This window comes from Mustelus asterias, chromosome 16 (assembly GCF_964213995.1).
Source record: "Mustelus asterias chromosome 16, sMusAst1.hap1.1, whole genome shotgun sequence".
NCBI lineage: Eukaryota > Metazoa > Chordata > Chondrichthyes > Carcharhiniformes > Triakidae > Mustelus > Mustelus asterias.
This window is the reverse complement of record NC_135816.1, coordinates 76,425,012-76,439,441: the sequence shown is the minus strand read 5'-3', so window position 1 is coordinate 76,439,441 and position 14,430 is coordinate 76,425,012. Positions and strand designations below refer to the sequence as shown.

At 43.3% G+C, this 14,430-nt stretch overlaps 1 protein-coding gene across 1 annotated transcript in view; it reads left to right on the top strand.

Annotated features, from left to right (window-relative positions):
* LOC144505369 (ran-binding protein 17-like) overlaps nucleotides 1-14,430 on the top strand; it is a 1,005,849-nt gene that overhangs the window by 844,632 nt on the left and 146,787 nt on the right. Inside the window, exon 26 of the mRNA XM_078231487.1 lies at nucleotides 11,402-11,568. Within this exon, the coding sequence (XP_078087613.1) occupies nucleotides 11,402-11,568 (167 nt within the window). The remainder of the gene's footprint in view (nucleotides 1-11,401; nucleotides 11,569-14,430) is intronic.

Sequence of the window (14,430 nt, the reverse complement as noted above, 5' to 3'; positions counted from 1 at the left end):
AGATTGATTTTAGTAACTGGGAAGTGTCTGCACGTGACCAAAGCACATTGCCCCAGAATCTCCACACTGGACCACAGTAATTTGGAAAACATTTTCAGATTGCCTCAGAAAAGTACAATTGCCAGGAAGGAGCATGAGGCAATAGCCCCTACATCAGTGAAGGAAGACCTATGTTCCCACTGCAACCAACAAAACCCTGCTCAACTTGGACAGGACTGCCAACTGAACACTCACAACGGATGAGCAGTCGATGCAAAACTAAAGAAGAAGATGATATGGTCTCTGCAAACTCCTGAAATGCCTGCTACTCACCATATTCCAGAAGTCACTGTTGTTTAAACAAAATCCCAAATACTGATAAACAGGTCTTTCTAATGCCTGAAGAATCCTGATTCAAACACCATGAAATAGACTTCATAGTCTGGAAAATGTTAACAGTAAGTCTTTATGAACATTGCTATGTACATATTAAATTAGAGGGTACAGGTATGGACCTAGTAGTAGTAGAGACGGGTACCATTTTGTCTTTTAAAAAGCATTTAGACAGTTACATGGGTAAGATGGGTAAAGAGAGATATGGGCCAAATGCGGAAAACGGGACTAGCTTAGTGGTTAAAAAAAGGGGGTGGCATGGACAAGTTGGGCCAAAGGGCCTGTTTTCATGCTGTGAACCTCTATGACTCTAATTGACTCCAGTCTAGGTCTTGATCCATCTTTATCCATCACTAGACTGACCCTAGCTCTGGGATATGTGTCTTCTTACATCACTGGGGATGGTACTGTAGCCAGTCCCACATTTCCTTTATGTACCAGACCTTACTACTACACTAGGGCCAGTAATAGGTGGAGACAAAGGGGAGATTAACAAAGATGTCATGGATAAAACTCACCTGATGAAGGAGCAACGCTCTGAAAGCTCGGGATTCCAAATAAACCTGTTGGACTTTAACCTGGTGTAGTGAGACTTCTTACTGTGCCCACCCCAGTCCAACACCGGTATCTCCACATCATGGCTACCACCGACACCGCAAACTGCCGGCTCAAATTGGAGTGGATCTCCAAGAAGATCGCGCATATCGAGACTCACCTGATGAAGGCACAGTGCTCCAAAAGCTTGTGATTCCAAATAAACCTGTTGGACTTTAACCTGGTGTTGTGAGACTTCTTACTGTGTCCACCCCACGCCGGCATCTCCACATCATGGATAAAAAGACAAAGGGCCATTTGGCTCATATCCCTCTAAACCTTTCCTATCCATGTATCTGTCCAAATGCCTTTTGAATGTTGTCAATGTCCCTGCCTCAACCACTTCCTCCAGCAGCTCATTTCACATACGTACCACCCTCTGTGTAAAAAAGTTGCTCCTCAGGTTCCTATTAATTCTTTCCCCTCTTAACTTAAACCTATGCTCTCTAGTTCTCAATTCCCCAACCCTGAGAAAAAGACTGAGTGCATTCACTCTATCCATGCCTCTCATGATCTGAAACATCTCAAAAAGATCACCCCTCAGTCTTGTACACTCCAAAGAAAAAAGTCCTAGCCTGTCCAATCTCTCCCTATAACTCAGACCCTTGAGTCCTGGGAACATCCTTGTAAATCTCTTCTGCACTCTCTCCAGTTTAGTAACATCTTTCCTATAGCTAGGCGACCAAAACTGAACAAATACTTCAGGTGTGGCCTCACCAACATCCTGTACAACTGCAACATAACTTCCCAACTTCTACACTCAATGCCCTGACTGATGATGGGTGGATGAAAATGATATTTGTCTTCCACTTCCTCCAGCAGCTCATTTCACTGCTCATTGACAGTGTTTTTTCTTCTTTATTCTCCAATTAGGCCATCTGGACGCTTTATGAGGCTGAGGAAGAGCATTCCTGTGGCAAGAACAAGATTTAGTAGTATTCTCACCTCTGCTTTTTGTTGTTGATAGTGCACAACTGTTACCAGTTTCCAGCATCCCTTGTGGTTTTATCACACTGGCTGGTAGTTGCTGTATGTGCACAGTGGTTGGTGAGTTTACCAATTGCACCAATCTTAGTTGGAGTTAGAAGCTCCTTAGACTATTGATACTTCTCTGGTTCCACTTCATCAGAGGTGCTATGGTGATCTTGTGTGTGATAGGATGGTTGGACCATTGGGGATTTTCCAGGACTTGGAATGATGATGAGGAAGCCCGCTCTGTGAAAAGAGAAGAAAGATCACTGGTGAAATCAGAGTCGGAAAACTCTTTAGTGTTTGAGGAATGAGGATTATGCTCTTCTCGCCAACTAAAGACTAGTAGTCTTGATTGGATAAGATTGAGGGTACGCAGGCATCTCAGAAGAAAGGCTGATTGCAGATAACATACATTAGCTCAAAGATTTGTTTGTCACCATACCTCGGTAGTTCGAGGAGCATGCTGAGGACCGGGAGGTGGACTCCTCCTGCTCCATGGTAGAGTGTCTGTTATTTGAATGCAAAGGTTCTTTGTTTAACATGACTGTCATGCTGGCACCAGGATCTAATTTAACATTTACCAGGATATCATTGCCAGAATAGGAACATGAGGTAAGTGGTATGGAAAGGGCATGGGGTATAGAGGGAATATGATGGAGGATGGAAGAAGCATGAGAAATATGAGAAGGATAGGAAGAGCATGGGGGATATGGAGGGGGAAATTTCAAAGTTTGCAGATTATACAAACCTCAGAAGCATTGTAAACTGTGAGGAGGACTTCTAAAGGACTTAGACAAGTTGGTGAAATGGGTATTTAGGTGACAGATAAAGTTCAATATGGAAAGGTGTGAGATGATTCATTTTGGTAGGAAGAATAGGCAGAGACAATAACAAATAAGGATACAATTCTAAAGGGTGTGCAGAAGCAGAGGGACCTGGTTGCTAATGTGCATCAGTCATTAAAGGCAGCATGACAGATGGAGGGAGAGAGTGGTTAATAGAGCTTACAGAATCCTAGGCCTTATTAACTGTGGCATAGAGCACAAGAGCTGAACTTGTATAAGACACTATTTAGACCTCAGTTGGAGAATTATGCACAGTTCTGGGGGTCACATTATAAGAAGGATGTGAACACACTGGAGAGGGTGCAGAAGAGGTTCAAAAGAATAGTTCCAGCGATGAGAAACTTCAGTTATGAAGATAGACTGGAGAAGTTGGGACTGTTCTCTTTGCTAAGAGCAGATTTGATAAAGGTGTTCAAAATCATGATGGGGCTGGACAGAGTAGATAGGGAGAAATCATTCCCATTCGTAAAAGGATTGAGAATGAGGGCATAGATTTAAAATGATTTGCAAAATGTGATGTGAGAAAAAGCTTTATACATGAGTGGTTTGGGTCTAGAGTGCACTGCCTAGAAGTGTGGTGGAGGCAGGTTCGAGAGGGCATTAGATGATTACCTGAATAGAAATAATGTGTTGGGGTATGGGGAAAAGGCAGGAGAATGGTACTAAGTCATGATACTCATTTGGAGAGGTGGTGCAGACCTTCTTCTCCACCATAACAATTCTGTGATTCTGTGAAATGTTCACATCCAAAAGTGCAAAGTTGTGATAGAATATGAACCTAAAACGTTTATATATGTGTCAGATGATCTATTATGCCATAAAATTGCAATATATAATCAATATATCATCAGGTCGACAGGCTTATGACTGAGGATGTCAAATTCTGTTTTTATTAATTTGTATTCCTGCTTTTTATTCTTTGGTGTTTTGGAAATTGACAGTTCACTTGTCTGAAAACTATGAATCAGTGATCCTGACTATTCTTGTATTCAAAATGAATGACCTTTATTTCATATATATGTGTATTATATATAGTTTGTTCCTTTCCCATTCCTGCTTAATTTTGCTCCTTTACTATTTTGAAAGCTAAGGAGGCACAGCCTGTTGGAGTTTGGCATCTGGGATTGATTCCCACCAGGGTGTTTCCTTGCTTTAGCGCTGACTTTTATCAGAAGAGCTCACACCAGTAAAATTCACAAGCATTCTTTATTGTTCTATGGCATTTACACCAACATTATGGTGGACATGAAGGAATGAACCATTAGTGTGTAGCAGTAATAAGAACAGAATGGGTGAGATCATTCGTAGCAATGGACTTAGGGAAAACGTGGTTTGCTACACCTATGGATAGGATGTGTGAGGTGTTGGCCCTCTGGTGGATTACTGGAGTCTGTCAGGAAGGTAAAAAGAGATGGCAAAGGCCAGGCACAACTGAGAGAAGAGATAATCAGCAACATTCAGGGAAGAACAACGATCCAACAACACTGAGGGGATGGGTAAGAGTTCAAGCATTGAGGTAAGAACATATGCACACAGCTGATTTAACTGGGTGGCTCTGCTAATTAATGATGGTCTTCAGTGCAGTTGAAGGGTTGACCTGATTTCATGAAACCAGGGTGTAGAAGCTACATAAGAAATGATAGAGGCAAGAAATCACTTGTGTTAGTGATATATAGGCCCCTAATTGTGACCCCTAATTGTAAATTGTAGGATAGAGTATAAAGGAAGAGATAATGGGAGCTTGTCAGAAACGTATAGTTAGAATCATAGAATACCTACAGTGTAGAAAGAGGCCATTCGGCCCATTGAGTCTGCACTGACTCTCTGACCGAGCATCCCACCCATGCCCTATAACTGTTACCCCACATATTTACCCCATTCATCCCCATAACACTAAGGGGCAATTTGGCATGGCCAATCCACCTAACCTGCACATCTTTGGACTGTGGGAGGAAACCGGAGCACCCGGAGAAAACCCATGCAATGACAGGGAGAATGTGCAAACTCTGCACGGTCACTCAAGACTGGAATTGAACCCGGGTCCCTGTGTTATGAGGCAGCAATGCTAACCACTGTACCAACCTGCCATCCCATAATCATGAGGTTTTTAATCTACATATAGTTTGGAAACATCAGATGAGCATGGGCAGCCCAGATGAGGAGTTCATTGAATGTTTTCGGGATAGTTTCTTAGAAGAATACATTCTAGAACCAACCAGAGGATAGTCTATACTAGACCTGGCATCGAGATTGGATTAATTGATAACATCAGAGTGAAGGCACTTATGGGTAGCAGTGATCATAATATGATTGAATTTTTTTACATTCAGTTTGAGAAACAGAAGAATGGGTCCAAGACTTGTATTTTAAACTTTAAAAAGTGAAATTAAGTGGGAATGAAAGCAGAGCTAACTAAAGTGAACAAAATGATGAGGGCCAAGATAGGAAGATAGACAGGAAGAAACTTTCCCCTTAGGAGGGGGGTCAATAATATACGGGCATAGATTTAATGTTAGGGGCAGGAGATTTAGAGGGGATTTAAAGGAAAACCTTTTCACCCGTAGGGTGGTGGAAATCTGGAACTTACTGCCTGAAAGAGTGGTAGAGGCAGGAACCCTTGCAATATTTAATAAGTATTTAGATGAGCACTTGAAACGCCATAACTTACAAGGCAACGGACCAAGTGCTGGAAAATGGGATTTGTTTAGATAATTGCCACAGAGGGCTGTGGAGGCCGAGACGTTGAGCGTCTTCAAGACAGAAATTGATAAATTCTTGATTTCTCGAGGAATTAAGGGCTATGGGGAGAGAGCGGGTAAATGGAGTTGAAATCAACCATGATTGAATGGTGGAGTGGACTCGATGGGCCGAATGGCCTTACTTCCGCTCCTATGTCTTATGGTCTTATGGTCTTATGGCTGACGCAGATACAATGGGCCAAAGGGCCTTTTTCTGTGCTGCAAAGCTCTATGACTCTATAACTCTAAAGTTCCCTGGATTCAGATTGGAAAATAATGAATGTAATTCCTTTATGCAAAAACGGTTGGGGGGGCGTGGAATGGAAAGCAGGAAACGACAAACCAGTTGGTTCCACAACTGCCACAGGGAAATATTGGAAGCTGTTATTAAACATGGTATGGCAGACCACTTAGAAAAATTGAAGGCATTCAGGCAGAGTCAGCATGGTTTTATTGAAGGAGTCACATGTGCTGTGGATAAAGGGGAACCAGTGGATGTATTGTACTTAGATTTTCAGAAGACATTTGACAAGGTGGCACATCCAAGGTTATTGCGGTAAATAATCTAAGGATACGAGGTAAACATTTTAGGACTGATAAGAGCAGACATTTCTTCACCCAGAGAGTGGAAAACCACAGAAAGCAGTTGAGGCCAAACATTGTGTTTTCAAGAAGAGAGTTTGATATAGCTCTTTGGGCGGAAGGGATCAAAGAACATGGAGGAAGGCGAGATCAGGCTGTTGAGTTGGATGATTATAATAAATGGTGGAGCAGGCCTGAAGGCCGAATGGCCTACTCCTGCTCCTATTTTCTATGCTTCTATGTGAATAAAGTTCAGGGTTTCAGGGTAACATATTGGCACAGTTAGAAAATTGGCTCGCTAACAGAAAACAGAGTGCTGGCATAAATTGGTCTTTTTCTGGTTGGGATGTAACTAGTGGTGTGCCACTAGTTACATGAGTGTTGGTCCCTCATTTTTTTACAATTTATATAAATGACTCATATGAGGACACAGAAGGTATGATTGCTAAATTTGCTGATGATACAAAGGTGGTTGGAAAGTAAGTTGTGAAGAGGGCATAAGGAGGTTACAAAAGGACATAAATAGGTTTAGTGAGTGGGCAAAGGTCTGGCAAATGGACCATAATGTGGGCAAATGTGAAATTATCCATTTTGGCAGAAAGAATAAAAAAGCTTATTATCTAAATGGTGAGAGATTACAGAGCTCTGAGATGCAAAGATATCTGGATATCCACATGCATTAATTGCAAAAGGTTAGTATGTGAGTACAGCAAGTAATTAGGAAAATTTGTTGTGCCTGCCGCACAGTCTGTTTTAACCCTTATACGGTGGACAAAGAATTGCGAGTAGACGTCTTGTTAGTGCAACCAATATATATTTAAACACACAATCAATAATCACCCAGCCAACCAACAATAAGTTATCTTACAGAAAATACTAAAGTTCAAGTCCAATACGAGGCCTTGACTTAACCTTGCGTGACTGGCAAGTACCCAAGCAGATATTGGCCTTTATCTGTGCGTTGGTCTCGGTAGTCCTCTGTGTAGTCTGGTCGTTTGGTCTGGTCTGGCACTCTGGCTCGGGTCTTCCTTCCTTCTCGGGTGTGGTGGCTCTCCTCGTGCTGGTCGTTGTTGGCGATGGTCACCGCTGTTGTAGCTCGTTCGTGGGGTCAGAGAGAGAGAGAGATTCTTGGTTGCGCAGTACCCTTTATACCACATTGGGTTTCGTGCCCCTTTTGGCCAATGCCAATCAATCGATCAGGACTTGATCACCCTGATCGATAAAGTCCAATCAGGTGCTGCCACACCAATCTCTGGGTGTGTCCCCAACGGCCATGTCTGTAGGTGCTGGAGGCACATAGGTCACATACCTCCCTCCCAAATAAGGGGTTACGGCGCCCCTATGTCTGGTAAATAACCCAGTTTGACCAGAAAGTCTCTTTTGTCCTGGAGATGACCCATATCCTGTGTATTCACTCGTCTGGGTTGCAGCCTGTTTAGCTCTGTCTTTTAGGCTGCAGCCTGCCATTTTAGTTCTTGCCCAATTGTCCCAGAGTGCTTTACAAATCGCCATCTTAGATGGCCCGTTTGGCCACAAGTTAATCATAGAATGTTACAGTTTATTGTGAGGGGAACTGAATGTCAGATCAGGAGGTTATGTTCAGTTGTCTAGGACACTGGTGAGACCACATCTGGATATTGTGTGCAGTATTGGTCTCCTTACTGAAGGAGATTTAAGATTAAATGTATTCTCCCCTATGTACTCTATGAACAGTATGTTTAGTTTGTATAGCAAGCAAGAAACAATACTTTTCACTGTATACTAATACATGTGACAATAATAAATCAAATCAAAATCAAGAAGCAATTTGGCGAAGGTTTACTGAATACTAGGAATAGGCAGGTTATCTTATAACAAAAAATTGGACAGGGTAAGCTTGTATCTACTGGAATTTAGAAGAAGGGCGGCATGGTGGCACAATGGTTAGCACAGCACAAGGGACCCAGGTTCAGTTCCAGCCTTGGGTGAATATCTGTGTGCAGTTTGCACGTTCTCCCCATGTCTGTGTGGGTTTCCTCCAGCGCTCCGGTTTCCTCCCATAGTGCCTTTTAGTGTCCCAAGATGTGTAGGTAGGAGGATTAGTGGAGTAAATGTATGAGGTGACAGGGATAGGGTGGGGGTTGTGCCTGGGTAAGATGCTCTGTCGGAGAATCGGTGCAGACTTGATGGGCCAAATGACCTCCTTCTGCTCTGTAGAGATTCTATGATGAATAAGAGGTGACTTGATGAAACATAAGATCCTGAGGGAGCTTTACGTTGGACGTAGAGAGGATGTTTCCTCTTGTTGGAGAATCCAAAACTAGGGATCACTGTTTAAAAATATGGGGTCAACCATTTGAGACATAGATGAGAAGAATTTTTTTCTTTCAGAGAGTAGTCAGTCTTTGGAACTCGCTTCCTCAAATTACAGTGAAAGTAGAGTCTTTGCATGTTTCTTAAGGCAGAGTTAGATACATTTTTAACAAACAAAAGGGGGGATTGGATGGGAGATTACAGTCAGATCAGGCATGATTTTATTGAATGGCAAAGCAGTGACCTACTCCTGCTTCTAATTTGTATGTTTGTATATTGAACAGCAGGATACCAGGCACAAAGTTCTGGCTATGGCCTGCAAGAAAGTATTCCTCTTCTTCTGGTAACAAATTTGGGGACCTCGCCTTGTAATACCTTTGAGGCATACAGTCAGCCTGATAACTGAAAAGGACACCAAGCCTTCTGCAGCCTATTCTGAAAGGCTCACTTGAGTCAAATTACTCTACTCTTTCCCAACCCAATTCCTCAACCACGTCCCATGAAGGAAAAACCAGAAGCAAGAAATCGCCTATATAGAGTGAGGAAAAAAGACCGCAATCAGGAGGGGCCCCTCGATCCTTGAATCAACTGAACCCAGGGAACAAGAACAAACTCCATCCTCAATCATGTGTTCTTCTTACTGTACTGCAATGAATTTCAATGCTGGGGTGTCCAAACTATGACCCTGGATTACAGCCACAGTTATTCAACCTGACCAGTTTGGTCCCTGATACTGCAAAAGAATGTGAGCACAAAAGAGAGAGCAAATAGCACCAATGGGAGAGTGATGAGCATCAGGATAAGAATGAGGAACATCAGTGGAAGAGTGTGTTAATTGTATTGTTGAGGATATACAGATAAACAGTATTGATTGATTAAGTATTTGAGCACATATAAACAGATACTTTTGGGATAGCGAGCATTGGAGTGAGTGAGAAAACTGGGGTGAGAGAGTGAGGTACAGGGGGGTGAGAGAGTGAGGTACACTGGTGAGACATGGAGAAACACTGGGGTGAGAGAGTGAGAAACACTCGGGTGAGAGCGAGAGGAAACACTGAGGTGAGAGTGTGAGAAACACTGGGGTGAGAGAGTGAGGTACACAGGGGGTGAGAGTGTGAGAAACATTGGGGTGAGAGAGTGTGGTACACTGGGGTGAGAGAGTGAGGTACGCTGGGGTGAGAGTGAGGTACACTGGTGAGAGATTGAGAAACACTGGGGTGAGAGAGTAAGAAAACGGGTAAGAGTGAAAGAAACACTGGGGTGAGAGAGTGAGGTACACTGGGGTGAGAGAGAGGAATATGGGTGAGAGAGCGAGGTACACTGGAGTAAGAGTGAGAGAAATACTGGGATGAGAGAGTGAGAAACACTGGGGTGAGCGAGTGAGATACACTGGGGTGAGCGAGTGACGTACACTGGGGTGAGAGAGTGACGTACAGTGGGGTGAGAGAGTGAGGTACACTGGGGTGAGAGAGTGACGTACACTGGGGTGAGAGAGTGAGGTACACTAGGGTGAGAGAGTGACGTACATTGGGATGAGAGAGTGAGGTACACTGGGATGAGAGAGTGAGAAATACTGGGGTGAGAGAGTGAGAAACACTGGGGTGACAGAGTGAGAAATACTGGTGTGAGAGAGTGAGAAACGGGTGAGAGGGCGAAGTACACGGGTGAGGGATTGAGAAACACTGTGGTGAACAAGTGAGAAAACACTGGTGAAAGAGTTGAGGAACACTGGGGTGTAACCCCATGCATTTACCATGGCTACTCCGCCTAACCTGCACATATTTGGACTGTGGGAGGGAACCGGAGCACTTGGAGGAAACCCACGCAGTCACAGGGAGAATATGTAAACTCCACACAGTCACTCAAGACCATAATCGAACCCGGGTCCCTGGCTCTGTGAGGCAGCAGTGCTAACCACTGTGCCGCATGACAGACTATTGGGGTGGGATTTTACGGCCTTGCTTATCCCGAAATCGTAAAATCCCAGCCAAGGTCAACAGACCTTTCCATGGTCTTCCCCTCGCCTGCTCCGATCCCATGTGGCGCTGGCCAATAAAATTCCAGTCTTGGAATTGAGACAAGATATACACTCTCAGCTCCAGGGATCCCAGATATTGGTGAGCAAAATCTCTTGATGTACAAGTTATTTACTGGAACATGTGTAGAATATATTCTGATGGAGTAAGAACACTCATTTTAACCACTGGATAAAAGCAAATTACTGCGGATGCTGGAATCTAAAACCAAAAGAGGGAATGCTGGAAAATCTCAGCAAGTCTGGCAGCATCTGTGAGGGGAGAAAAGAGCTGACACTTCAAGTCCAGATGACCTTTTGTCAAAGCTAACAGGCCCACTTTCTTTGCCCTTTAGCTTTGTTAAAGTGTCATCTGGACTCAAAATGTCAGCTCTTTTCTCTCCTTACCTGCTGAGATTTTCCAACATTTTCTCTTTTGGACTCATTTTAACCAATTAACTGCCAAAACATCTTGAACTGTCTGCACTTCTTAATGATTAAATTCAGGGTTGGCATGTTGCTTTAATTGAATTTATGATCTTACAGTGAGTACAACAGTTTCTTCATTGAAGTGTTCGTACATTTGATGTTTTGTATTGTCATTGTTAATGTGGCCTGGGGCAAACAGGGGCAAGAAGTGCCTCTGATGCCCCTGCAGTAATGTACTACCCAACTACTCCACAATTGCTGCGATAGGTCCCATGTTCCAAGGGATGTGATCCCAGCAATCATGAAATAATTGGAGTTTGTTGGTCAGATGGAGAGCACCTTACTAATATGGGATGGTTGAGTAAAAGCTCCAGTTCTGTTGCATCCCCAGTATCAGCCTGCCCATTTCCACATCCCACACAACCTCCCCTCCTTGAACACTTACCCCATTCCCAGATATTGTCCTATTCACCCCCTGAGAAAGGAGATTGATCTGCAAGAAAACGTGTTAAAAAGGCCTAGACCCCTCCAGTTCACTGATAGTCTCATTTTTTTTCCTGCAGATACAGAAATCTCATCTGCTTGCTGCGCAAGTTTGGATTTTGTCGTCACATACCTCTTCAAACAGCTGGCAAAAAGTAACAGAAAATCTCTAAGACTGAGACAGGTGGCACAGGAAGGGGAGCGATTACTACGCACAATGCAGCAGAACCCAGAGCTTCTCCAACAGGTAACTGGTCTTTTTTCCCAGCGATGGAAACTGATGGTCAGATGATATGGGCCTTTAGATCAGATACCTAACATGGGTTGTCCTTTTACACTTTACTAATGCTAGTTAATGGGAACCCCTGCTATTGAAGACATTTACCATTAAGAAACATTTGTTTGGTCATCCTTTTATTTCCCCTGTACCCTACTGATGCTTAATAACTGTGATTGGATTTCTTCTCTTGATACATCTAAAGCACCACCAACGTTGAAAAGAACATGAGAAGATGAGATTAATCAAGACTCACTGATTAGGTGGCACTATGTTTAGGATTTAAAAACCTCTGGATTATAGGAGGAAAGGAAGACTGAGATGTTCAGTTGCATAATTTTTGAGATCCTGGCCACAATATGAAATGGTGCAATGAGTCTAGCTTTCAAGATGTGGAGATTTTGCTACCAAATAAACCTGTTGGACTTTAACCTGGTGTTGTTAAACTTCTTATCTAGCTTTCAACACAGAGAATGCAGGAGGAGGCAACATTTGGAGGGCAATGTATTTGGAAGTTGATAGAACAAGAAAGGGTAGTTCAGAGAAACAAAATAACATTGAACAAATCATAGAAATCATAGAAATCATAGAAATCATAGAAACCCTACAGTGCAGAAGGAGGCCATTCGGCCCATCGAGTCTGCACCGACCACAATCCCACCCAGGCCCTACCCCCACATATTTTACCTGCTAATCCCTCTAACCTACGCATCCCAGGACCCTAAGGGGCAATTTTTTTAACCTGGCCAATCAACCTAACCCGCACACCTTTGGACTGTGGGAGGAAACCGGAGCACCCGGAGGAAACCCACGCAGACACGAGGAGAATGTGCAAACTCCACACAGACAGTGACCCGAGCCGGGAATCGAACCCAGGACCCTGGAGCTGTGAAGCAGCAGTGCTAACCACTGTGCTACCGTGCAATTGAGAGAGTTTGAGGTTAGGTCTGAGAGAATGGTTGTCTACTGCATTCCATGCATTTTTGTATCCCATCAAACAGTGGGAAAGGTAGCATTGTGATAATGTTACTGGGCTGGTAATCGGGAGGCCTGGACTAATGCTGTAAAAACATGAGTTCAAATTCCACCAGGTGGCTGGAAAATTTAAATCAATTAAATCTAAAATCTGAGAGACAAAGTTAATCTCATTAATGATGATCAGGAAACTACCAGATTGTCGTAAAGACCCATCTGGTTCACTAATATCCTTCAGGGAAGGAAATCTGATGTCCTTATCCATTCTGGCCTAAATGTGTCTCCAGATTTACTACAATTTACTTCACCGCTCCCCCCCCCTCCCCCCTTGGAAGTAACGATGGCATGGAGCTGACCCATCCCAGAGCCATGCTGCACTGCAGGAGGCTTAACGAGGACAATATGGAACTTCTGCCCCTCACTTGGGGGGGATGTTTTGCCTTTGAAGCTGCTGGTCAATTGATTGGGGACTTGGCTAGGGCAGATTTTGGCTAATGAGAGAGCGATGGGGGAAGTGTTGGGTGTAAGCTGGGGGGGCTAGGAGGAAAGAGAGGGTTCAATCTTAGGAAACTCCCTGATCTGTAAAGGGCAGCCCCCGAAGATTGAAGCAAAATGCCTCCCACTCTGCCTTTGGAAGTACCCTTTAAAATATCAGGATGCCCGCTCCTGCCCGGCTGCCGACGCCAAACAATTTATGGCGTGGACAGCATATTATCAAGGTCATTTTTTTAAAAAATCATTTATAGGATGTGAGCATCGCTGGCTGGGCCAGCATTTATTGCCCATCCCTAGTTGGTGATGGAGAAGGTGATGGTGAGTTGCCTTCTTGAACTGCTGCAGTCCCTGAGGTGTAGGTACACCCACAGTGCTGTTAGGGAGGGAGTTCCAGGATTTTGTTCCAGTTACAGTAAATACTCTGTGAATCAGAGAAAGCTGCAAGAGGATACTGATAAGATGATGGGATGAGCAAAACAATTGCATATGGAATTAAATTTCAGTGAGTGTGAAGTAGTACATTTTAGTTATAAAAATTAAACAATTATAATCTGAACTGCCAACTAATCTGAGAACTGCTCTTCTACTTTCTGTTTCCTCTCTTCCAACCAACTTTTCATCTAACTGTTGCCTAATTCCATACGCCTCATATTCTTCAATGCAATCAGAGAGAAATTTTCCAAGAAATTTTATTTTTCTTTTAGTTCTACCCCTCTCAGGAATTAGTCTTTCGGAGAGGTAGGTGGCTAGTAGATGAGGAGGGTGGTGATATGCCACATCTATTTATGAGGAACAGAGCTCGAAGGAGCGGCATGTTCTAGGAATAGGTTATGCAGGCAGAAGAAATAGTTGGTCTTCATGTGAACAGTTCCTGTACTCCTTGTGTAAACATGGACAACTGGTTAAGGCACTGCTAATTGCTCTATTCATAATCTTTTAGCCAACTGAGAGTCTGGCCAGTGTTCTGGAGGTGACCCCAGAGGAGTATTAAGGGCCAGAGCTCGGTTTTGCGTAGTTTTAAAGTTCTATGATTATTACTAGCATTTTCATTGAAATCAACAGAACTCACCAAAATGAGAAGTTCCAGCAAACAAATTCCTTATTTTAAATCCATTTTGTTTTTGAGATATTGCAGGGGGAACTTTACTGTATTAAATTGGAATTGCTCGCTTTTTATCTCCAATATGTTGTAAGATTAAAGCCAACATTCATTCTCTTAATACTGACTATAAATTCTCGTGAGACATCTGTCTGAAGGAGACTTCACATTGAGAAAGGTATCATTTCTGTTTTAACTGTGTTTTTAGCCATTTTGGACAATACATTCAAAATCCAGACAATTCCAGAAGATGCTGGAAACTC